This window comes from Oncorhynchus masou, chromosome 18, assembly GCF_036934945.1.
Source record: "Oncorhynchus masou masou isolate Uvic2021 chromosome 18, UVic_Omas_1.1, whole genome shotgun sequence".
Classification (NCBI taxonomy): Eukaryota; Metazoa; Chordata; class Actinopteri; order Salmoniformes; family Salmonidae; genus Oncorhynchus; species Oncorhynchus masou.
Genome location: NC_088229.1, coordinates 59,673,345 through 59,700,408, shown reverse-complemented (window position 1 = coordinate 59,700,408; position 27,064 = coordinate 59,673,345). Strand labels below are relative to the sequence as shown.

The 27,064-nt window shown below is 41.7% G+C and overlaps 1 protein-coding gene across 1 annotated transcript; it reads right to left on the bottom strand.

Moving 5' to 3' along the window:
• Positions 1 to 9,712: 9,712 nt before the first annotated feature.
• Positions 9,713 to 23,274, bottom strand: tap2t (transporter associated with antigen processing, subunit type t, teleost specific). The gene is made up of 12 exons (XM_064923990.1): positions 22,918 to 23,274; positions 21,886 to 22,439; positions 21,586 to 21,700; positions 21,308 to 21,438; positions 20,848 to 21,053; positions 19,081 to 19,278; positions 18,747 to 18,875; positions 18,455 to 18,643; positions 15,342 to 15,515; positions 13,095 to 13,254; positions 12,689 to 12,825; positions 9,713 to 12,425 (listed from the first exon to the last, which is right to left on the bottom strand). Exons 2-12 carry the CDS (start codon positions 22,394 to 22,396, stop codon positions 12,234 to 12,236), a joined length of 2,142 nt encoding a protein of 713 aa, XP_064780062.1. The 5' UTR covers positions 22,397 to 22,439; positions 22,918 to 23,274; the 3' UTR covers positions 9,713 to 12,233.
• Between the last annotated feature and the right edge of the window lie 3,790 nt (positions 23,275 to 27,064).

The window sequence follows — 27,064 nt, the reverse complement described above, 5'->3', positions numbered from 1 at the left end:
GGTACTTCAAGTATGGAACATAATAATAAATCAAATAATTTGACTGCAAACTGACCGCAAGAAGCTTAAACAGATATAATAAAACATAATCATTTCAAACCTTGATTACATTTGGGAACATTGTCCTGCGTAGGGTGCCGTCTTTCGGGTTGGGACGTTAAAACGGGTGTCCTAACTCTCTGTAGTCATTCAAAATCCCATGCCGTTTATTGTAAGATTAGGGGTGTTCACCCCGGTGTCATGGCTAAATTCCCAACCTGGCCACATTCTATCATGGCCACCTATTCATCCCTAAATGCCATATATCACTCCTCACCCTTCCACCTGATAGCTGATGTGTGGTGAGAGTTCTGGCACAACAATTGTCGTTGTGCATCAACAAGGTGGGTGCTACACATTGATGGTGGATGAGGTGAGTATTGTAAAGTGCTTTGAGTGCCTCTATTGGTAAAGTGCTATATTTATTTGACATTAATTTAACTAGGCAACTCAGTTAAAAATACATTATTATTTACAGACGACACTGGGCCAATTGTGCACCGCCCTATGTGACTCCCAATCACGGCCGGTTGTGATACAGCCTGGAATCGAACCAGAGTCTGTAGTGACGCCTCTAGCACTGAGATGCAGTGCCTTAGACTGCTACATCACTCGGGAGCCGTAAACCCAATCAATTCTTATTATTTGTATATGATCACAGCATTCGGAAAGTATTCAGACCCCTTGACTTCTCCCACATTTTGTTACGTTACAGCCTTATTCTAAAATGTATTAAATTGTTTGTTTTTTCCTCAATCTCCCATCAACATTTCTAGTAAGAACTCTATCCTGCTGCTTTGCTTTTGCTCTGATGTGATCACCCCATACATTTGTAAGAATAAAGTTACAAATGAAAGTAGTGCTATTGTTTGGATAACTTTTCTGCCCTGATTTACTTGGTATACTCATGTATACTCCCAACAGTGGAGGCTGGTGGGAGGCGCTATAGCAGGAGGGGCTCATTGTTCTGCCTTTCTAGGGAGTTCTTCCTAGCCACCGTGCTTCTACATCTGCATTGCTTGCTGTTTGAGGTTTTGGGCTGGGTTTCTGTATAGGACTTTGTGACATCGGCTGATGTAAAAAGGGCTTTATAAATAAATGTGATTGATTGTAATGGCTGGAATGGAATGTATGGAATGGTATCAAACATGGAAACCACATGTTTGACTTCCTACCATTTATTCCATTTCCGCCATTACAATAAGCCCGTCCTCCTATAGCTCCTCCCACCAGACTCCGCTGACTCCCAACACATATCAATTAATTCAATCGGACAGCTGGCAAAGATGGTCAAGGATTCATCAATTTACAGATCTCAATGCATTTACTAACAACTAAATGTTTTTGTTGTAAAATATAAACAACATAAATAAATATAAACAAACATTTAACATATTAACAAAACAAACAAGTTCAAGTCAAACAACATCACATCAAGAAAAAATACAGTCAGATCAAACATTCTTGCAGTGCAGCCAACCAGCCAGCCAGCCACCACTTTCAATTCCTGTGTCATTGCAGGGTTACAGCAAATTATTTGACAGATATTATTTCAAAATCATATTTATATTGATGCCATAAGTCAATGGTGCCACCTGTCAATGATTTTAGAAGGCGAGGGATAATGATGATTTAATTGGTTTCACTGTCCAGATCCGTCGACACTTGCATGTCTGACTACCTCGTGACTACCTCCGGAGGTTGTCAGGCAGATCACAGTCAGACCACAAATGCATCTTTTAATCATCTACACCTACCTGTCTGGAAATGTGGCTACAATCAGAATGTGGACTAGATCAGGACAATGGATGCATGTTAGAACCAGGTATAAACAGGGCTTTTGTCACCTTGGTGACCTGGACAACCTTGATCTTCTACCCCAACAAAACAAACTTCTCTGGAAATATTTTGCTCTGGAGAAGAAATGCATCTTTCGAAACTAAAATAACAACTCCATACAGAATTGGCACAAACTGATCGTTGAATATGTAGACATTGAACAAATCGCAATGTCAACAACCCATCAAACAGCTGCATTCATTAAAGTCTGAAATACATTAATAGCCCATCTGAATCTCATCTCCAATTGATCAATTCAACCCCTTCACGTACTCTCTCTCTCTGTCTTTCCCTGTCTCAGAACTTGACCTATTTGCTTGTCTGTCCTAGGCACCTTGTTGTTAATTGTTAATGTCTTAAGTGAAATGTAGGTCTTGGTTCTGTAAACTGTCTAAAATGTTTTACACATTGGTGTTAGTGTATGGAGGTCAGTGGCAGTTGGTGACGTTTAAGATGAGGGAGGGCGATTATTGTTTTTAGGAGCATGGCCTTAATTGTGTTACAGCATATTGGATGACTATCATTCATATTCCATTCACCCAGCTCAATGTAACGTCAATGGGTTTAGGCTACTGCATGACACTCAAATGTTCCCTATACCCATCATGAGGTTGCTACAACCTAGCCTATGAATTAAAGTTTACAACGTAGGTGCACAGGTCAAGAGAACATTTGAGTAATCAAGGTGGCAGACATTCAATACTGCCTTGCACACTCTTTCCTGCATCTAGATGATCTAGGGTGTAATGATTAGTCCAACAGTTGCATATGAGAGTTTCTATTGGACAAATTCAGGTACGTTTATCCCCGTTTCATTCTGTTTGCTTCCGTTTAAGAAACGTTTTGAACAGAATCGGCTAAATGAATACACCCCTGATTTCATGCAAACACATTTCACTTTCATAGCAGCCACATACAAAAAGCATGATCATTGTATCGTTATATAATTCCTTCTCGTATCTAAGTGCTCTCCTCTTCTCACCTTTTCCCTTCACTTGTGGACTAGGTGAAAAAACCTTTCCAAGCCAAACCTTCATATCATAACCGCTAACCGCTACACACAGCCTACATTGTTGTCTCTTTATTAGCTAACATCATAGTCAACATAACTACTAGAACTAACATGTGTGTAAACCCGCTACAATCATGCAGTACAGTGTACAGTCAGCAAGCAGTTTAGCATTTACACCGGCGGGCCCCGGTGGCAATAAATTAATAAAACCAAAAGCTTACCTTGACTTAGAAGCATTTCTGTGTTGGATAGCCAGAGCCAGTTAGCTAACACAGTATCCCTCTCTGTTTGAGCCGGGTGTTTGAGTAGGCTAACATTAGCTGCATTTGCTAGCTATGTGAAAGTGAAAAGAATACAACAAAATATAGCTAGCTTTCTCTCTCTTGCTTCTCCTTCATTTTAAAGAAATGTATTTGTTAACTGTTCAACTACTGTCTTTCTGTGAGTCAACCACTCACCAGATTTTATGCAATGCAGTGCTAGCTCGCTGTGGCTTATACTTTCAGTACTAGATTCATTCTGATCCTTTGATTGGGTGGATAACATGTCAGTTCCTGCTGCAAGAGCTCTGATAGGTTGGAGGACGTCCTCCGGAAGTTGTCATAATTACTGTTTAAGTCTATGGAAGGGGGTGAGAAGCATGAGCCTCCTAGGTTTTGTAAGTCATTGTACCCAGAGGGAGACGGAAACTAGCTGTCCTCCGGCTACACCGTGGGGCTACCCTACAGAGTGTAGTTGAGGTTACTGTAGACCTTCATTGCAAAACAATGTGTTTTAATCAATTACTTGGGGACATGTGAATATATTTTCTAAAGTTTAATCTAAAAAGGACAACTTTTAATGTTTCACTATTTTTATTGTTATGAAATTCAATGAGGAGGATGGTCCTCCCTTTCCTCCTCTGAGGTACCTTCACTGATGGAGCTGTTTTACTTGTATATCACAGAAATACAATTTAAAAAACATATACAGTATATAAAATAAAACAGAGTTGCCACTAAACCACATGGCAGCACTAACTAGCAGCAAGTATCTCTGTTGTGTTTACAAGGTATCCCGGGACCTCTTGAAATGGACCATCATTGTAGTTTACTGTATTATTAAATACCCAATCACCTCTGCCAAGTGATTGGGTATTCATTTTCCTGCAAAATAATAATATGGTCCACCAAAAAGTAAGCCATGTTAAGATAACCATTTGAAGTCAGCAGAGATACAGTACATGTAGGACATGTTCAACACTCCTACATCCAACTTCATACTACCACTTATCCTCTTCCTGCTATCCCTAGTCAATCTTATTCATAGCATGTCTTGTGCTGCAAAAGTGAGTATCATTTCCAAAATAAATGTCTCTCCGCTGTACAACAGATTTGTATCCCTACTTTGTGAGTTGTGTGTTGGTGGTTCTACCACGGTTTAAGTAGTGCATCACATGCAGTAGCCAAGGGACACAGCTTGAAAGTAGATGTAGTAAGCCTGCCCTTGCCAGTACGCTCTCCATTACCAAGACCCTTGCAGTGCCTCCTCATGGCAACACATATGCAACGAGCTAATGTATGACTCAGGCTAAACTGCTTGCGATCTTTCGGGAACAGCAGTGGGCTACAGAGGTGTAAAGTGCATGCCCACTGGCATGTGAACCCGCCCAACCACTTCCCCAGCTATGGGTTCTTAAAGAGTAGGGTTATTGTAGGTATGCATGTTATATAAAGAAACAATTTATCTGCAAATAAGCCCCTATGGTCAATAAATAATGTCATATCTATGGTCTAGACTGGATTGTGTCAATACTAATATGTTGGTATGTGGATAAGGCAATGGAGCTTAGATGTAAGAAGTAAGGGTTGTGTGAAAAATTGGGTTTAGTTTGCTGCCAAGCTGATGTGTGGCAGTAAATGACTGCTTTCTTGATTTACAAGGACATGACATTCAGATGTTGCCCTGCATCTCAATTTTTCTTTCAATCTATTTTAAGCTGCAGGGAGGAAGAGGCCTTTTTCCTAGAGAGGATTTATAGCAAGATAAAGTGGTTCTTGCAGCTGACTCCCTTCCTGCGGTGGCCTCTGTGCAGCAGCTGACCACGCTCCACCTGCAAATCCTTCAGCGGCAGGTTCTGAAGGACACGTTTTCCTGTGCTGTATGCAGAGGTGGCTGATCTCTGACATTCTCACTGACTGCCACACTGCAAGCAGTGGGTAGGTCCTACTGTAATCTTTTGTCATTTGAATTTCATTTAGCCGATAGTCCTTCCACAACCAACAGGACATGTGTTACACATAGGCTTATCAGCATTAGAGACAAGGACTAAAGAAAGTATAGTACTTTGCACCCTGTGGAGCACAAGGCAGCAACAAGCCCTTAACTTTTTCAGCTCTCCCCCCCAAGACAGGCTCATTTACATTTACATTTAAGTCATTTAGCAGACGCTCTTATCCAGAGCGACTTACAAATTGCATTGTCTTCAGTCCTTTGTGGTTGAATTAGAACTAGGTGTTAAAGTTGAAAGGAAATCCAAACCATGTTGTCCTGACTCATTTGGTCAAGCCCAGTTGAAAGTAGGCTCAGCAAAGTGTTCCATTTCTAACCAGATCATATAGACATAACATGACTTTCATTTATACCTTTGTTCTTACACATTTATGAGGTGATCACAGCAGAGCAGTAGTTACTGACGTTATCACACTCAAGGATAAAGTTCTTAACAGAAAAATCATGGAAAACATAATGTATTATTTTATTCACACCAACTGACATAACTAACTCTTGCGGTTGCCATATCAACAGTTGATTGAAATGTATTTCAGTGCAGCTCATACAAACAAAAACAGTACCACAAAATAAAACACAAAATATCCACAAAAGCATTCATATTTGATGATTGAGGGCCTCTGTACATACTAATGTCAAGTGCTAACCAGAAGAGTATTGTCCTCACTATAGTGCCTGTGGGAGGAAGCTACCAGACTATTGAGATGCAGCCACGGTGTGTGTCCTCAAGATAATGAGGTGTTGAAGGTGCCCCCCATGGGGTCCGCAGGAGGCGAAGAGGAGAGAAGTCCTTGCTGGCGAACATGAAGACATTGCTTGGTTCTTTGCTGAAACAGGAACTGCAAGAAGTCGGACATCGTGGCACGGAGCTCCTGGTGCTGTCGCAGGTACGAGACATGTTCCGCCTTCAACTCCTCCTGTAACACGCACGTCAGGCCATGTTGGAAACTTAGGGGTTAGTGGTTTAAGAAGGGGCTATGAAAGAGTAGGGGGTAATGGTAGAGTGTAGGGAAACACCAATATAACATTTCTGTCCAGGAACTTGGAGTGCATCTGCATGTCCTCCTCACACACCAGATCCCTCTTCTCAAACATTGGCTTATTGTCCCTCAACTCTGACACACACAACATTTAAATAGGTGGAACATTCATAATAGTCTGTGTTCTGTGTATGTCGGTGTGTATTTGGGGAGTGAGCACAGGAGCCTCGTGTTGACAGGAGAACACACCTGCATTCAGCTGGCCTGGTGCCTAAGCAGGAACATGATATGACATCACACATGTAGAAAGAGATGGCAGAAGCAGTGGTACCCTGTATATCCCGGGTTCCCCTGGTGTAGGCCGGCTTACTGTAAAAACACTTTGTGACACCTGCTGATGTAAAAAAAATATATATAATTTTGCTTGATTGATTGTATAAGGAGAAGTTATGTCCTCTGACTCGTCAGGCAGGAAGTAAACAGTGCCAACACTGCCAAGTGGCTGGGATGTCCTCCACTGAGTCCACCGTCCTCTCCACCCCAAACACCACTATCTGATGTCTGCACCCCAGCTCACTGACCACAGTTTGACGTGTTGGCCCACCAGGGCACTTGGTCGGAAGTGTCTGGGAACGAGATTAAATCAAACAACTGAGAACACACATCAACTTCGTGGAACATGTGGAAGGACCACCAGAGGGCAGGCTGGGCTCACGGATAGTCGCCCAACAAGGCATGGGAGACAAAGTAACCAGAGGCAATTAAGCACAGCTGACGGTACTAATGACATATTCTCCTTCCCCTATAAGAGAGAGAATGGAACCAGCAGAGAAAGGGGAGAAACTCTGGAAGATGGCCACCAAGACAGAGGAGCTATCCATGAAGAACCACTAAGACGGTGACAATCCTGTGACTTTTGTTGTAGTTTAAAGATAATCTTATTGTATTCCTGTTTGATCTGGAGAAGATGTATGTTTTTTCCTTGGGAGATTTTTATTGGTTTATGTTGGAGTGTTTGTTGACCAAATGCCCTCAATAGAGAACTGTGTTCAATCAAAACCTACTCCTGACTCGTTTATTCCACCTTTCCGCTTTAGTGACGCCCAATTACTTGGTCCGCTCACAAACGGGTAACTTATTGCGCAACAAAACACACTTCCATGAGTTATGAGTAGGGCAGACTAAAACAACTGACACACACACACAGTATGTAGAGGTTGAGAAGTGTGTGTCCTGGTGAAAGGAGGGGAAGGCCATGTTTTTTCAGGACGTTCTTCCTCAGAGGGAGCAGCGTCAGAAGCAGCATGTTAGAGCCCTCACACACTAACCCCTTCAAAGAGGACAGAGGGTATGACAGTCTGCATCCTCACCTCCCACACACAGGTTAGCACCTTCAGATACATACCCTCTAACAGAGCATAATGGGAAACATTCACTCTGCACGCTTACCTCACACATACACAAATATCTCATAAGATTATCGGTGCAGACTAAACCTTTCTATGCAGAAATGATGACCGTTTGTGTGCTCATCCATTCCTGTGTGTTACCTGTAGGAAGTGGTATCTGCTGCAGCAGATTGTAATTCTGCATCCAATCTATTTAGTCCTACCTCAGGCCAACAATCTGACAGGATGGGACACTACAACGTAACGCACCCTGTAACTCTCCTGATGTCAAGTCTCGCACACCCAAATATCTCTGCAGCTTTCGTTCTATCCCTGAAGTAACCATTGCTAAAAATACAATCTTACGGAAACATATCACTTGTTGGCCTATCTCTCTGTACTGGTACAGATCTACTCACACCACTCCTCTCAGGATCCCTCCCCCTTGACTCATGTTCCTCTACTTTCTTCCCTGCCTCAGCATATGACAACTTCTGCACGCCTAACCCTGGAAACATCAACCTGCTTCTCTCGCATGTGACATTTCTGATCCCCAGCCCCATGGGCATCCCTACAATTAACACATACCACTACTTTCCCCCAATGCCACACATTCTTTGTCTCATGCCCTTTTCACACCTCCCCTCCTACACACTGCTGCCACATGCCCATAAGCTTGACACCTGTAACAACAATGTATTCGGGACACTAAAGCACGTACAGGATAACTTATATCCTAACATCACTTTGTCGGGCAAAGACTCATCAAAACTCGAAAGAACAGAATGACTCTTTCACCACTCATATCACCATGTCTGAGTCGCACCAAACGACAAGCATCACAAACACCAGGAATCTTCCCCTTCAGTTGGTAGACTTCTTCTGCTTACCCACAATTCACATTTCTTGTCCCCCATTCATTTAACATGGAGCGCCTTCTCCCTCTGACCAGCAGAAACCCAAACAATTATCACAAGACCACTTCTGGTTACTCTCACCAATTCCACAGCACCCAACTCTGTTTTCACCCACCCTGAAACCACAAATGGATTAGCCAACAGGCAAGGGTCCACTTTTTCCAAAAACTTCCCTCCTACTGTCAGACTCAACTTTATCCTGACCCTCGATGCAAGCCTCAGCTCAGAACTTCACCACACCTCTACCACCTCCAATATTTCGACCTCATTCACTTCCATTTCTCCACCTGTCTTCAGCTCACTTTGCTTACATTTTCTACCATTGTTAATTAACAAACCATCTCCCTTTTCCCACCATTTTTAATCTCAAGCTCACCCTCTTCCTCCTTCTCTCTTAGACCTCCTCTGCCTGTTTTCCCCCTCCATTCCTCCTAGGTATTCCAAGTATACTTCTCCTTATAATGCTGCACTTCTCCTGACATACATCTTGCCCTTGCTTTCTCAAGGGACGCCATTTAACCGGCTGTCACAATCAGCATGAACCCCTCCGGGTGTAGCGCTCACCAGTGCACCCCACGTATAAAGCAGCTGCTTCGTCTCGAAGTCCTTCTTTATCAACGGCTACCGAAACGTTTTTCCATGCGAAACAAGCGCGCTCTTCTAACCACCATTCACCGTCTCGCTTCCTGCTGGTTTTCCATTCTACCTGATAATTAATAGCACCCACCTAAACCAGTCCATGATTAGAGGGGAACGATGAAAAAAGGCAGTGGAACTGGCTTCAAAGTCCAGAGTGTAGTTTGAGGGCTCTAATATATACAAAGGCATGGAAATGGCAGAAGGGATGTGCCTACCTATATGTGTAGTGTCACTGTCAACACTGCCAGCTTCAATTTCACCCAGTGGTGCAGGTTTAGTCCATACGCAGTATGCCCACAGATTTACTCCTAATTACCATTAAGAATAATTGAATATAGATCGTTATATTTTTCAATCTTAATTCCTTTAACCTCTGCCATTATTAGGTGGGAATGACCACCTATAGCTAGCTACGTACACCATATAGACAATTGTTGATAATTAATTCCTACTCACCTGATGGCAGAGGTGGTGATGGTCAAAATGTATGTCAGCTGGGGCTGGATAGCCTTGGATGATCCTTGTACAGTGTACAGACAGGCACATACACCTGCTTATTATGATTGCTAGTGCTAGTGTTTCATACTGGAGAGGGAATGCAAATCAACGACGCTGGACAGAGTGGAATCAGGTGTATCAAAAAGGCCGTTTATTGATCAAATATATCTTGTCCCGCAGTTTAACGTGCACGGATCTAGTTCATATAACCCAGTAAGGAGTCAGGTGAAAAAGAGACTTAGATATTGGTCACAACAGATTTTATACATGGAATATGTAGGTGGAGTCTTGTCGTGTTGGTCTTCTGACTGGTCCTGAAGAGTTGGAGGCGGGCCTTGCTCTAGCCAGAGCGGGCCCCATTGGTGCACAGCAAAGTCCTTTGCTCTTGGCACCCGAACAGTAGGGGGGGTAGAGTGTGAGTGTACAGTGCTTTGTGAGATGTGTGTGTCCAGTAAGCGTGGATATTGGTAATGTCTGCTTTAGGCTCAGGTGCTTCCTGTCTTTGCAGGAGTGCATGCAGGGTTCAATGTCAGTGAGATAGCTTGGCACTTCTAAGCTCGTTAGTGTTGCAGGATGCTCTTTGTAGTTTTACAGGGGAGTAATATTTGCGTTATGGCAGCTGTGTGTCCTTCGGATAATCATGTTATTGCACACAGGCTCTAGACTTGGCTGAAGACACTGGGCCCAGAGTTATCTGAGGGCATCCGGTTTAACCAGAGCTTTGGTCTGCTAGTAACGCTTTATATTAGATTATTTATATAACACTAGCCAGTGGTGATTTTAGCATGTCAATCTTGGTTGGGCAACAAAAAAAAGTGGGATGCATGCCAGCAAAGCCACTACACAACACAACACTAAACAATACATTAATTGCACTATACTTTGCAGTTAACAGTTGCTTTGAGCGCGGCATAAATAATGCTTAATTGACAGCATGGCCAATGTTGAATGTTTATAATTTTCAACTAGGAAAAGAGACCCTTAATCTTAGACTTGGGACCACACAGCCACTCCACTGAATAGCAGGCTAACGATTGCTTTGCAATGCTTGCATTTAGCCAATGATTCCTTCCAAACCACTCATTTTTGAATTTGCAATTTCCAACTTGGTGTGTAATGTCCAATGGCCGATGAGAACCGATACGTTTGATCTACAATTTCTCTTCATACGACAAGGATTAAACAGGATTTGCCAGTAGATTGTCAACTTGATTCATGATGATGACTGCTAGTTAAGATTTTTCAGTCCAATCAAAGCTACTGTTGATATAATGTGATTTGACGTCATTTTATCTGTGGCCAATAACCTTGAGCCTTCTTGGATGGGCACTTCTAATGTAACTCTATGGCAGCACCCAAGGGGCTGGAATTTTAGAACTCTACCCTTGGACTTGGCAGTGACGTAGTGTCCCCATGAGTGACAGAACACTGAACCAATCACGCCGCAGCGCTCTGTATTTTCTGCTGGCTTGCCCCACCACCACAGAAAGCATTGAGCTAGGCTGAAACACCTGCATTGGAGCTGCCTTACTCAAGAAAATAAAGCTGCATACAAACATGGTCGCTTTTTTGTTAACTCAATTATATATATTTTTTACATTGTTTGCAAACTGATATGTGACACGTACTCATGCCAAAATAACATGCAAAACAAAAAATTCTAAATAATCTATATATGTGAATGACGTGTGAATGATAGGTCCCCACTGTTGCTAGCTAGATTTAGCCTTTTAATATAAGCTCCTTCTCTTGTCTGCCAGTAAAGCCAACAAGCATTGAAGGCAGCTAACTTACTAAATTACTTGCTGGTGGCCCTTATTTTTAACTAACCTGGCAAAAGCTAGTTAGCTGGAGCGATGGGTCAGGTAACATCAGATAGTCACATACTGTAGATTTGACTCTGAAAACAGCTAGCACACGTATCCTTTTGCAGTTCCTCTATCGCTGTGCATTAATTCAATATTATGGATGACATAAGGAAAATACATTTATGCAATCTAAATGATTATCCTTCTTAGTTGTTTATGTTCAGATATTGATTGAACGAACCGAACACGGATCACTTTTGCACTCATTTTCAAAGATGTTTATTATATATATACATTTTTAAAACTAATTTTCAGTGTTCACAAACTTGTTCTTTAATTTTAACATTTCAGTGCCACTGAAAAAAAACATCACATTTTTATTTGATTGTGAATCAAAGCAAGGAAAATAGATATATGTGGATTTCTTGCAGTAAAAAAAACTATTAACATGCGTCATATTCAGGTCTGATCATTGAGTATCATTAGCTATGTTTCTATTAACTTGCCCGGTGATTTTTTTTTTTGTCGACATTTAGAAAGTTTGAATAGAGAATAGATGCGACAATTGCCTGCTTATGGCGCGTATCCATTTAACCATAGATAACACGGTTAATTTTGGATATGCTTAGTTGGTCGTTTTTTTAACAACCATGTAGTTGTGTCGATTACGTAATGACGTCAGACCAACAAAGATTATTTTTTGCGGCATTGCTTTTGTCGAATAAACCTGTGTCTATGGAAACATGCCTCATGATAGTGTGCAGTTCAATCAACATTTTCACTTTTCAGAAATGGAAGTATTCTGTGTGGGTCTCTCTCTCCGACAGCTGTGTGATTCCTAATCAGTCCTCAAAGAGTTTCTCTTTGAGCCGACGGTAGCGCCCCTTGCAAGCCATGAGCTCCTGGTGTGTGCCCTGCTCAACCACCTCCCCACCCTCCATGAAGATGATGTGGTCAGCCTTCTCCACAGTCTGCAGCCGGTGGGCCACCACCAACACTGTCAGGCCCACTGAGCCTGCCAGGACGCCCTGCACCTGGGAGAGAGCATTAAGAACCCTATTGACATCATGTTACTGAAGCTATTAGATTTAGTTTCTATGACATTATTGGGTCCTGGTTATAGGCTATACCTAGGACCCAGAGTTGTTCCTACATAAGTCCAATTCTGACTCCTAAAAAAGATTCAGAGTCTGTAGTAGTTAGACAGGTTCATTTTGCAGTTGGTTTAGTTATATGTTTTACGTTAGACATGAAAATCATGTAATATTGTTGTGCTACAGAGGTCTTGAATGTGTACCGCATGCTGTGTGTTGATGTCCATGCCACTGGTTGCCTCGTCCAGAATTAGGACCTGTGGCTCTCGAACCAGAGCTCTGGCTATGGCGATGCACTGCTTCTGTCCAGAAGACAGCTGCCCTCCACACTCACCTACATCTGAGAGATGCACAGGACATCGGTCAGCTGGTAGCTACACAGACAGATAGGCCTGTAACTCACAATACGACACACAGCAGATTCCTCCCTCAAGCATTGTACAACCGGTTGTTCCAGTCTTACACCTTACATGCTAACTTTGTTAGTCTTTTTGGCAGGCTTTTATGAAGGCAGAACAGCCCCTATACAGAAAATAAAATGCTTGTCAATTAATACATCTGATGAATATTGTCAATACAATGGCCACAAGATGACCCATCACTATCTACCTGTGTCGTAGCCCTGTTCCAGCGTACAAATAAAGTCGTGGATATTGGCGCTCTTCGCAGCCTCTTTCACCTTCTCCAGGGTGCATCCCACGAGGCCGTACTCTATGTTGTGTCTGATAGATCCAGAGAAGAGCACTGGTTCCTGGGACACCAGGGCCATCTTACCTCAAAGAGAGATAATCATTGGGGAAGTTTGGTTTAAAAACATATTAAAAACAATTGAACAAGTCACATGGTATGTCTATATGACACGAAACAAGTGTTCTTTTCTTCTCAGGAAGGCCAAGTCTGAATATTTTATGTCTGTTACCACTGATAACCTGAATGACCCTAGAAAGTTTTGGAAGGCTATTAAGTCTATGTCTGGTAACAGTAATGTTAATGAATTAACGTCATGTGTTTTGAAGGACTCTGTTGCTATATATGACAAAACTGAAATGCTGAATTGTTTCAATGAGCACTTTGTATCATCTGGTAGGCTGTTTGATTCAGTGTCCTCTGTCTCTGTACAACCCAGTGTGGATGAACCAGTGAGAGCTGGTCAAACTTTTAGCTTATTGCCATTCTCTGTGCAGGTGGTACATAAAGCCCTGAAATCCTTAGATCAGAGAAAGCCTGCAGGTCCTGATCTTTTGGATCCCTGCTTTTTAAATCTGGCAGCTGATTTCAAACCCTTGTGAGTGAACAGCTAAAAGAGTTTTTATTTACTAACTCTATTTTATCAATGTACCAATTGGGCTTCAGGAAGAAGCATAGCACAATTACAGCAGCCATGAAAGTTTTGAATGATATCACTGAAGCCCTTGACAAAAAACAGCACTGTGTTTATTGATCTCTCTAAGGCTTTTGATACAGTTGATCATGCTATACTAAGGCAGAGATTGTCGAGTGTAGGTCTTTCGGGGGAATGCAGTTGCATGGTTTGATAATTACCTGTCTGATAAAACTCAGTGCACTCAATTTGATGGGCTTATGTCCGTTAAATTGTCTGTCTTGAATGGTGTGCCCCAAAGCTCTGTACTTGGTCCTCTCTTATTCACTATTTATATAAATTATTTAGACAAAAATGTCCAAAATGCACAACTTCATTTTTATGCTGATGATACTGTTATTTAAATGTTGTGCCTCGTCTCTTACAAAAGCTTTCCAGAACATGCAAACTGCTTTTTATACTGTTCAACATACCTTGTGTCAATTGAAGCTTATCCTCAATACTGAGAAAACTAAACTAATGGTGTTTTCTAATGCAAGAAATAGACCTCTGAACCTTTCACCTATTACTACCTGTCAGGGCAAGGAGATTGAGGTTGTAACCTCATATAAATATATTGAAATTTTAATTGATGACGTCCTCTCTTTTAAATTGCATATTCAACAGCTTACAAAAAAAATGAATCTGAAATTGGGATTTTATTTTAGGAATAAGGCCTGTTTTTCTTTTGAAGCCAGAAGGAGGCTACATTTATGCCTTTACAAGACTATGGGGATATTTTATATATGAATGCTTCCGCTCAGTGTTTGAGATCAATTGACACTCTTTACCATGGCACTTTGAGATTTATTTTAAACTGCAAAACCTTACTGCACTTTGTATACCAGGGTTGGCTGGCCTTCTCTAGTCACTCGTAGACTCAGTCACTGGTATACTTTTATTTACAAAGCCATTTTGGGATTATTACTTTTTTATTTGTGCATTTTTATTGTTCAGAAATGTGGTGGGTACTCTCTTCGTTCACTTGACTTTATCCTGCTAAGTGTTCCAAATGTCCAAACTGAATTTGGTAAAAGGGCTTTTATGTACTCTGCGCCATCGTCTTGGAACACCTTACAAAATACTTTTAAACTGGAAGAACTTGTCCCGATTGGTGTTTTTAAATCACCGATGAAGGATTTTGAGGCTGATTCCCTGACCTGTCAATGTTTTTAATTTGCTGTTTTATACTCTTGTGAATTCAATGGTTTTTACTAGATTACTTGTAGTTTTTCATGTTGTCAGTCTGTAATTTTTTTGTAATGACTTGGTGCTGCCTATCTTGGCCAGGGTGCTCTTGAAAAAGAGATTTTAATCTCAATGAGCCCTTCCTAGTTAAATAAAGGTTAAATAAAATAAAGAGGGAGTGAGCTGAACAGTCCTAGTTTGCATAACGGTTGTTCACACACGTATAAAGGATTATGGAAAGCAGAGCCCTATCAACAGGCTAAAGTACTACAGCACATTATTGGACATGGCGGGTTTCCTGTCTGTACCTTCTGATGCAGGTACTGGTGCTGGTAGCAGTGCAGGGGATGTCCATCCAACAGCACCTGGCCCTCCTTGGGCTCATACAACCTCGCCAGCAGGCTGACGCAGGAGCTCTTCCCGCCACCAGAGGGCCCCACCAGCGCTGTCATCTTCCCCGGATGCAGTTCCAGACTCACAGCCTGGCAGATAGATGGTTAGAGACATTTAACCAACAATATACTGGAAATTATTGCAGGTACAGGCAAGCATGGCAGGAAGATAATAGAGTGCCTTCAGAAAGTAATGACACCCCTTGACATTTTCCACATTTTGTTGTGTTACAAAGTGGGATTCAAATGGATTTAATTGTGTCATTTTTTGCTAACGTTCTACGCAAAATATTAAAAGGTGGAAGAAAAATCAAAACATTTGTAAAAAAAATAATAAAGAAAAAAAACATTAATATATCTTGATATATAAGTATTCAACCCCCTGAGTCAATACATGTTAGAATCACCTTTGGCAGCGATTACAGCTGTCTGGGTAAGTCTCTAAGAGCTCTGCACACCTGTGTTGTGCAATATTTGCACATTATTATTTTTTTGAATTCTTCAAACTCAAGTTGGTTGTTGATCATTGATAGACAGCCATTTTCAAGTCTTTTCAGAGATTTACAAGCCGATTTAAGTCAGAAGTGTAACTAGGCCACTCAGGAACGTTAAATGTTGTCTTGGGAAGCAACTCCAGTATATTTGGCCTTGTGTTCTAGGTTTTTGTCCTGCTGAAAGGTGAATTTGTCTCCCAGTGTCTGTCGGAAAGCAGACTGAACCAGTTTTACCTCTATGATTTTGACTGTGCTCAGCTCTATTCCGTTTATTTTTATCATAAAAAACTTCCTAGTCTTTGCCGATGACAAGAATACCCATAGCATGATGCAGCCACCACCATGCTAGAAAATATGAAGAGTAGTACTCAGTGATGTTTTGTTTTGGGCATAAAGTTAATTTCTTTGTTACAGAATGCATGTTTTGGAATATTTGTATTCTGTACAGGCTTCCTTCTTTTCACTCTGTTAATTAGGTTAGTATTTTGGAGTAACAACAAAACTAAATAAAAACACGATTATTGCACACACAGTGAGTCCATGCAACTTGTTATGGTCTTTATTAAGCCCACGTTTTAGGCTTGCCATAACAAAGGGTTTGATTACTTAGTCAAGACATTTCAGCTTTTCAAAAATGTCTAAAAACATAATTACACTTTCACATTATGGGGTATTGTGTGTAGGTCAGTGATATACAATCTCAATTTAAGCCATTATAAATTCAGGCTGTAACACAACAAAATGTGGAAAAGTTCAAGGGGTCTGAATACTTTCTGATGGCACTGTAAGTGCTTGGCCAACAGACATAAGGTACAATGCATTCGGGAAGTATTCAGACCCCTTCACCTTTTCAACATTTTGTTACTTTACAGCTGTATTCTAAAATTGATTAAATTAAAAAAAAATCCTCAACAAGCTACAAACAATACCCCATAATGAGAAATAAAAAACAGGTAATAACTTTTTGCAAATGTATGAAAAGTAAAAAACAGAAATACCTTATTCATATAATTATTCAGACCCTTTGCTATGAGACTCAAAATTGAGCTCAGGTACATCCTGTTTCCATTGATCATCCTTGAGATGTTTCTACAATTTCATTGGAGTCCACCAGTGGTAAATTCAATTGATTGGACATGATTTGGAAAGGCACACACCTGTTTATATAAGCAGTTGACAATGCATGTCAGAGCAAAAACCAAGCCATGAGGTCAAAGGAATTGTCCGTAGAGCTCAGAGACAGGATTGTGCCGAGGCAATGATCTGTGGAATGGTACCAAAACATTTCTGCAGCATTGAAGGTCCCCAAGGAACACAGTGGCCTCCATCATTCTTAAATGGAAGAAGTTTGGAACCACCAAGACTCTTCCTAGAGCTGGACACCCGGCCAAACTGAGCATTCGGGGGAGAAGGGCTTTGGTCATTGAGGTGACCAAGAACCCGATGGTCACTCTGACTGAGCTCCAGAGTTCCTCTGTGGAGATGGGAAAACCTTCCAGAAGGACAACCATCACTGCTAGCACTCCACCAATGAGGCCTTTATGGTACAGTGGCCAGTAAAAGGCACATGACAGCCTGCTTGGAGTTTGCCAAAAGACACCTAAAGGACTCTCAGACCATGAGAAACAAGATTCTCTGGTCTGGTGAAACCAAGATTGAGCTATTTGGCCTGAATGCCAAGCACCACATCTGGAGGAAACCTGGCACCATCCCTACGGTGAAGCATGGTTGTGGCAGCATCATACTATGGGGATGTTTTTCAGCGGCAGGGACTGGGAGACAAGTCAGGATCGAGGGAAAGATGAACAGAGCAAAGGACAGAGAGATCCTTGATGAAAACCTGCTGCAGAGTGCTCAGGACCTCAGACTGGGGCGAAGGTTCACCTTCCAACAGGACAGGGCAGATGTGGCTTCGGGACAAGTCTCAATGTCCTTGAGTGGCCCAGCCAGAGCCCGGACTTGAACCCATTCGAACATCTCTGGAGACCTGAAAATAGCTGTGCAGTGACTCTCCCCATTCAACCTGACAGAGCTTGAGAGGATCTACAGAGAAGAATGGGAGAAACTCCCCAAATACAGGCGTACCAAGCTTGTAACGTCAAACCCAAGAGGACTCGAGGCTGTAATCGCTGCCAAAGGTGCTTCAACAAAGTACTGAGTAAATGGTCTGAATACTTATGTAAATGTAATATTTCCAGGGGGGGTTTATATACATTTGCAAACATTTCTAAAAACCTGTTTTTGCTTTGTCATTATCGGGTATTGTGTGTAGATTGATGAGGGAAAAAAACAATTTAATCCATTTGAGAATAAAGCTGTAACATAACAAAATGTGGGAAAAGTCTGAATATTTTCAAAATGCACTGTATATTTCAATAGTTACATTTAAAAAAAGGTGCTGGTTCAAATACAAGTCTCCCTATTAAGAGATGTAATGGTATCGGTAAATCCATGAAAATAGCAGGGCTATTACGCTTTTTTTGAATATTGTTACAATCTTTCATAACAGCTCATATCCTGTAAATGGATGCTTACCTTCAGTGCGGGTGTATTTTGGCATGAGGGATAGTAGAAGCTAACATGGTGGAAAGCAAGTTTCCCCTGAAGCTTTGCAGGAGCCAGCTCTCCTGCTTCTTTCTGGTCTGGCCTCCTGTCCAGAAATGTGAACACTTTGGCTGCCGCCCCGACAGTGCACAGCATCTCTCCAAAGACATTCACAAGTTGCTGACAACACCAAAGAAAACATTTCAGTCAGTTTCACATCAGGTATTCCCAAACAATGACCTGAGAATTCAAACGCCTGCTATTGGTTCATTTGCTTTCTCACCTTCATATCGGTCACCATGTCTTTCTGGAAGAGGACAAAAGCCAGCACACTGCCAATGCTCAGCTGGCCAGCCGAGATGAGCCTCCGACACAGGAACAGCATAGCCACCTTTAGGCCCACTGTCACCACCTGGCCAGACAGAGAAAGACACAGAGGGGTATTGGATACAGGAACATGTCACGTATATAGAGTACTGTATACGAGTTAAAGGTCTTCAGTGTGTAGGGATGTAGGGAGGAACAGACACATCATGTGGGATAGACTACATCTCCATGTTATTTACAGCACCTAGGTGTCTCAAACATCCTAGAGTTATCATTAGTTGAATTTTTACCTTTCTCAGTAAAAGGTGGACGGCACTGATGATGCCCTTGTGCTCCTGGACCTTGTACATCCTCTCCAGTGCTTGGTTGTACCTATCTTGCTCTTTCTCCTCAGCTTTGAAGCTGCGAACCGTTCTCACCGCCCCAATGGCCTGGGATGCCAGCTCCTTGATCTGGGCCTGGCAGTCCTGCAGCTGCTTAATGAACTCCTGTTGGGTGGTAGCAGTCAGTCAGTCAATTAATCAATCAATCATAATTCTACAAGCATCTATCACTAACTAGTCAATAATCCCATTACTTTTCTACACTTGGTGTAGACATTTAGTCTACATTGCTGTCAGAGTTATAGCTGCATGGGTGTTTGGGTGTTGTTCTAGCTGTAGGTAGGGTAGAGTGGGGTAAGTTGAGCCGGTATCACTCCGTCAAGGGAAATATAGTATTCTTTCTAAAAAGATATCGGCATATATTTTAGGATGTTGTGTGTCCCTGGAAATAATCAGAATTCATGTAAATATTACAGGTTTGAAAACGTTGCTTGTCCTGAAAAAAATGGTCTCTTGGCACAACTTACCCCGGGTTTGGGGTAAGTTGAGTCACGGGACAGGGTAAGTTAAGCCACCTACAAATTTCTGTACTGATTGAAATATTACCTCTACCTTTTTAAAGCCATGTCTTTATTTCCCCAAACACCATCGTTTTTTTGTCTTTTAATAATTTTAAGAGTCTTTTAACACTGGCTTAACACCTAACAAGCACGTTGTACTTTTTTTAACACTTTTAACATAGGCCAGGCCCTGTTGTTACCTCATATCCCAACAACAATGCCTTGCATTATGCCATGGAAGAAAACACTTAAATTTGCTTAACTTGCCATTGGCTCAACCATTGTCTCAATTTCCCCATGGCCATTGGCTCAACATACCCCAAGGCTATATTGACTATATTAGCCCACACAGATACAAGGATGCACTTTCATGCTAGGTTTAGGACCTCATATTGAAGCTTATGAAGACCCCAACTGATGTACAATCTTAAAATGATCTACTTTGGTTTAAATAGTATCATATAACCTTTAACACAATAAATTCACAGGATGAAAATCCTTTTTTTGGACCTAACTTGTTTACCACTTGTTCCATGTGGTGTCTTCCTTCACAGACTCCATGAATTTAAAAACATTTTTTATTTTATTTTACCTTTATTTAACTAGGAAAGTCAGTTAAGAACAAATTATTATTTTCAATGACGGTCTAGGAACAGTGGGTTAACTGCCTGTTCAGGGGCAGAATGACAGATTTGCACCTTGTCAGCTCGGGGGTTTTGAACTTGCAACCTTCCGGTTACTAGTCCAACGCTCTAACCACTAGGCTACCCTGCCGCCCCAATGATGACCTCTTCCTAAATATTTGGTCAAATTATTACATTTGTGTATGGTTTCCAAGAAACAAGAGTGGCTCAAATTACCTCTTTGGCTCAACTTACCCCCACGCTCCACTATTATATTTTAGGTGTTTGGCTGTTGTTATGTCCACCTGGCAGCAGGTGTTTGGATGTTGTTGTGTCTATCTGGACGTATAATGGTGTAGGTGTTTGGGTGTTGTTGTGTCTATCTGGACGTATAATGGTGTAGGTGTTTGGGTGTTGTTGTGTCTATCTGGACGTATAATGGTGCAGGTGTTTGGATGTTGTTGTGTCTATCTGGACGTAATGGTGTAGGTGTTTGGATGTTGTTGTGTCTATCTGGACGTATAATGGTGTAGGTGTTTGGGTGTTGTTACCTGGTTGTATGTGTTATATTTGGTCTGCAGCAGGGTGAGGAGGGGCATCTCCACCATGGTGAGCAGGGTGAGCTGCCAGGACAGGCCCAGCATCAGGAACAGCATACCAGCCGTCTTCAACAGGCTGCGCACCAGCACATTACTGTTCAGAGCCACAGAGCGTCCCATCTTGTCCACATCATAGCCGAGGCGTGAGACAAGGCTTCCTGTGGGAGGAAGGACATCATTCCTAAATCAATTGGATTATAATGGTGGTAGAGCTGTCATATTTATACCAGAATTGTCTGTGAGTAAAGATAGAGATCACATCACATGCCACCAAAACAAGCGAATAGGACATGGCATGACAATATGTGTTATCATTCTATTATCTCTATGATATAATACCCATCCCACTGGGCACAGACGTCAATTCCACGTTGGTTCACCCAGTGGGATGTTCCTGTGTACATCATCTCACCTGGTTTGTTCTCCTCAAAGAAGGGTATGTCCTGTTGTACCAGGTTGTGGAACAGCATGTGTCTCATCCTCTTGTTGAGTCTGGACAGGCTACACATGAACAAGCCCCCTCGCAGGCCTGAGCACAGAGCACTGAGGGGAAAAAACACAGAACGGTCACAGACAGGTCCATCAACAATCACAGAAGGGTCTATCATTCTTCTCTCTGTCTATTCACAGATAAATCAAAACACAGAGGAGAGGAAACAACCAAAGGAAAAAGTGGAGAAACCTGTGTACCTTCCTAGTGAGACGAGTCCCATGCCTCCAATGGCGTACATGAAGCTGTTGTGCTGGTACTGACCACTCAGTGTATCAATGACCTTCCCCTGGTAGTAAGGGATAAACGTCTCACCTGCAACAACAAGATTGGCTCGATCAAAAACAGTTCACTGGAAAGGTAGGCGTAAGTAAGATTAATTATAGCTCAAAAATAACTAGCTCAACAAATTCCTTGAAAACAATTGATAACAGAATACAAACGAACGCATGTGCTTGGGATGCACATTTTAAATTACTTTTACACAACGCTATACTCACAGATGACAGCCAGGCTGAGGAAGAGAAAGGCTGCAGCCAGGTAGAGGGTGTCTGGTTTGCAGTATCGCACCACCCTCATCAACTGTGCCCTGGCCTCCGGTTTCTTCTTCTTCTCCTTCCCTTGGTTCCCTCCATCATCAGGGAAGCCCAGCTCCCACGCCAGGCAGGCCACAGTGGAGGATACCAGGGCCAAGACCACCATGCTTGGGCCAGGCACCAGACCCAGGTCGTCGGCAGTCGATGCCGGCACCATGACCATACGTCCACTTTCAAACACAGGAGGTAAGAGGCAGAGCACTGCCACCCATCTCCTCAGCACTGGCTGTGGCTTTCTTTCAGAAAGAACCAGGGTGATTGAGTGGTGCAATGCCCACCTCAGGGCTCCAAAGGCCCATAACCCCACCAGTCCTCCACTACTGGAGAACTCAAGTAGCACTAACCCAGTCCACAGTGCCCCCCACAGCACTAGGTCATAGAGAAGGACCAGCCCATATGTTTTTAAATGAGCCATGGCCAATAGATAGAGTTACAGCAGTATCTTAATTGTGCTTATCCTGGAAAGAAAACAAATAAACAGGTGTGTCGATATGGTGCTCATTATTAACGTAACAATAGCAATGCCTTTACATGCATGATATTGATATCCATAATGAGCGCACAAGACACATGGGCAGTATATATTTCTGAATGTATAGTATAAAATTTGTATAGTAATACAATTAAGCAATAAGGCTCGAGGGGGTGTGGTATATGGCCAATATAACACGGCTAAGGGCTGTTCTTAAGCACAACGCAAAGTAAACCTCCAACCACCCAGTTTATAATATAGTATAATGCATACATGGAAGACCGGGAGTTTCAGAAAAAGATAGGGCCCATGGCATGCTCATCGTAAAATCGATGGAGACTGTATTGCAATAGACAGCTAGCTTAGTCATATGAAGTCAGAAAACGTATTTGGTAGTCTATCATCCACACTGACAATCGACCTGCATAACTCTACTTTCTTAGAAAAGCTAACAATATTCTTACCATAGTCTTTGCTGGCTGATGTAAAAGTGGCTTTATAAATACATTTGACTGATTGTTTTCGTGTAGCAGGTTAACGTTACCAAGTAAGGGAAGGTACGTGGATACTTTTACTTTCCCTTTCTATTGACCACCGGAACAACAAGGTTTCTGTGAGCGAGCGGTTGAAGTGTCTAGCCTACTCCAGTCCTAGCCTCTCTGTCAACAACATTTTACTATAGCTTTGTAACTGACAACTTGAAAAGTACATTTAAAATAATGTAAATATAAATATTTAGCTTTGGGAGAATATCATTCGCTTTTCCTTGGAACAATTCTCAAATTCGTTCACCTCGCGTCCTCCCTCATCGACTCCTTCTCAAAATCCTTTGGAAGACAATATCAGGGGGGCGGGACCTCTGATATTTTCATCCAATGGGTTTTGAGAAGAAGCGAGGAGAGGACGCGAGGAATCAAGGAAATACAATTGAGATTCTCCCCTTGAGTTCAGCTGAAAAACTATTCCGCCTTATTTTCAGTTTGAACTGGCAGGCAACACTACACTGTCGCCACATCATGTCATACTTTGACAACATTTATCAAATTGGAACACTCCGTTCTCAGAACATTAATGGATCGCCTACCTTTCTGACCTCGACAGCTTATTTGCTCTTTTTTTTTTTTTACTTATGTTTTTTAAAGTGACATTTATCATTTCCACAATTATTTTATATAAATAATGACTTGTATAAAATGAAATAAATAACTATTTGGCCCCAGCGCAAGACACAATAGCCCTTTCTATAAAAAAAAATACCTATTAATCGTTCCATGACAAGGGAGCTATAGCCAGGGGCAGACTGGCCATCTGGCATTTCTGGGAAATAGCAGATTGGTTGGTCCAATTTTTGCCTAGTGGGCCTTCTAAGTTGTATTTTTTTTGCGCAAAATTATAATTATTTGGCCAATAATGGGGGCCTCAAGTGAATAAATGGGCCAGTGTGTTAGAAATGCCATAGCCTAAAAAGTATGTTGCCACATACAGTACCAGTCAAAAGTTTGGACACACCTACTCATTCAAAGATAAAAACAACTATGAAATAACACCAAAAAAGTCTTCAACAAATCAAAATCTATGTTACATTTGAGATTCTTCAAAGTAATCACACTTTGCCTTGATGACAGCTTTGCACAAACTTGGCATTCTCTCAACCAGCTTCACCTGGAATGCTTTTCCAACAGTCTTGAAGGAGTTCAACATTTGCTGAGCACTGAACTCCTCCCAAACCATCTCAATTGGGTTGAGGTCAGGTGATTGTGAAGGCGAGGTCATCTGATACAGCACTCCATCACACTCCTTCTTGGCCAAATAGCCCTTACACAGCCTGGAGTGTTGGGTCATTATCCTGTTGAAAAACAAATGATAGTCCCACTAAGCTCAAACCAGATGGGATGGCGTATCGCTGCAGAATGCTGTGGTAACCATGCTGGTTAAGTGTGCCTTGAATTCTAAATAAATCACTGGCAGTATCATCAGCAAAACACCCCCACACCAACACACCTCCTCCTCCGTGCTTCACGGTGGGAACCACACATGCAGAGATAATCTGTTCCCCTACTCTGCATCTCACAAAGACACAGCGGTTGGAACCAAAAATTGTAAATATGGACTCATCAGACCAAAGCACAGATTTCCACTGGTCTAATCCCCATTCCTTGTGTTTCTTGGCCCAAATTAACCAGGTGAAATTGTGTCACTTCTCTTGCGTTCATTGCACGCAGAGTCAGTGTATATGCAACAGTTTGGGCCACCTAATTTGCCAGAATTGTACATAATTCTGACATTTATTTTCACCTTTATTTTACTAGGCAAGTCAGTTAAGAACAAATTCTTATTTTCAATGACAGCCTAGGAACAGTGGGTTAACTGCCTGTTCAGAGGCAGAACGACAGATTTGTACCTTGTCAGCTCAGGGATTTGAACTTGCAACCTTTTGCTTACTAGTCCAACACTCTACCCACTAGGCTACCCTGCCACTTAACATTAAAGGTTGTGCAATGTAACAGGAATATTTAGACTTATGGATGCCACCCGGTAGAAAAAATAAGTAACGGTTCCGTATTTCATTGAAAGAATAAATGTCTTGTTTTCGAGATGATAGTATCCCGGATTCGACCATATTAATGATTTAAGGCTCGTATTTCTGTGTGTTATCATGTTATAACTAAGTCTATGATTTGATAGATCAGTCTGACTGAGCGATGGTAGGCACCAGCAGGCTCGTAAGCATTCATTCAAACAGCACTTGTGTGCGTTTGCCAGCAGCTGTTTAAGACTTCAAGCCTATCAACTCCCAAGATTAGGCTCGTGTAACCGATGTGAAATGGCTAGCTAGTTAGCGAGGTGCGCGCTAATAGCGTTTCAAACATCACTCGCTCTGAGACTTGGAGTGGTTGTTCCCCTTGTTCCCCGCGGTTTTTGTGGAGCGATGGGTAACGCTGCTTCGAGGCTGGCTGTTGTTGTTGTGTTCCTGGTAGGAGCAAGGAGAGGGAGGGAAGCTATACTGTTACACTGGCAATACTAAAGTGCCTATAAGAACATCCAATAGTCAAAGGTTAATGAAATACAAATGGTATAGAGAGAAATAGTCCTATGATTCCTATAATAACTACAACCTAAAACTTCTTACCTGGGAATATGAAGACTCATGTTAAAAGGAACCACCAGCTTTCATATGTTCTCATGTTCTGAGCAAGGAACTTAAACGTTAGCTTTCTTACATGGCACATATTGCACTTTTACTTTCTTCTCCAACACTTTGTTTTTGCACGATTTAAACCAAATTTAACATGTTTCATTATTTATTTGAGGCTAAATTGATTTGATTGATGTATTATATTAAGTTAAAATAAGTGTTCATTCAGTATTGTTGTAATTGTCATTATTACAAATGAATAAAAAAATTGGTCGATTAATCAGTATCGGGTTTTTTTTGGTCCTCCAATAATTGGTATCAGTATCGGCATTGAAAAATCATAATCGGTCGACCTCTAGTTGAGATGTGGTGTCTGTTAATAGGCCATCATTGTAATTAACAATTTGTTCTTAACTGACTTGACTACTGTAGTTAAATAAAGGTTAAATAAAATATTTAAAATTGAACTCAGTGAAGCATTTACTTGGGCTGCAATTTCTGAGGCTGGTAACTCGACTGAATTTATCCTCTGCAGCAGAGGTAACTCTTGGTCTTCCTTTTCTGTGACAGTACTCAAGAGAGCCAGTTTCATCATAGCGCTTGATTGTTTTTGCGACTGCACTTGAAGAAACTTTCAAAGTTCTTGAAATGTTTCGTATTGACTAACCTTCATGTCTTAAAGTAATGATGGACTGTCATTTGTTTTTGCTTATTTGAGCTGTTCTTGTCATAATATGGACTTGGTCTTTTACCAAATAGGGCTATATTCTGTATACCACCCCTACCTTGTCACAGCACAACTGATTGGCTCAAACGCATTAAGAAAGTAAGACATTCCACAAATGACCTTTTAACAAGGCACACCTGTTAATTGAAATGCATTCCAGGTGACTACCTCATGAAGCTGGTTGAGAGAATGCCAAGCTGCCATTATTGTCAAATCTCAAATATATTTTGATTTGTTTAACACTTTTTTGGTTACTTTAAACATTTTTAACTAGGCAGTTAATTACAAATTCTTATTTACAATGACGGCCTACCGGAGAACAGTGGGTTAACTGCCTTGTTCAGGGGCAGAACAATAGATTTTTACCTTGTCAGCTCAGGGATTCGATCCAGCAACCTTTCAGTTACTGGCCCAACGCTCTAAACGCAAGGCTACCTGCCATCCCCCCCAAAATGGCACGTGTTATTTCATAGTTTTGATGACTTCACTATTATTCTACAATGTATAAAATTGTTCAAATAAAGAAAAACCCTGGAATGAGTAGGTGTGGCCAAATTTTTGACTGGTACTGTATGTGACTATGTTCCTTAGAGTAACATTTTCTTGATGATACCTGAAAAACGAGCAGGTTGAGAAGTAACAAATCTAACACCTACAGTACTTGCTTCAGTCTTTGACAATGAATAGCACCCATGTCCTCGTAACTCCTGCACTTTTACACAAGACATTCTCAGTCATACCAGTAAGC

What these genes read in the sequence shown, in the direction of transcription:
- tap2t (XM_064923990.1), bottom strand. Translation starts at nt 22,396, where the DNA reads ATGGCTCATTTAAAAACATATGGGCTGGTCCTTCTCTATGACCTAGTG. An exon ending in GGACTCGTCTCACTAGGAAG is followed by an intron (nt 21,439 to 21,585) that starts GTACACAGGTTT and finishes TTTTCCCCTCAG; the next exon opens with TGCTCTGTGCTCAGGCCTGC. An exon ending in ACATCAACACACAGCATGCG is followed by an intron (nt 12,426 to 12,688) that starts GTACACATTCAA and finishes GCTCTCTCCCAG; the next exon opens with GTGCAGGGCGTCCTGGCAGG.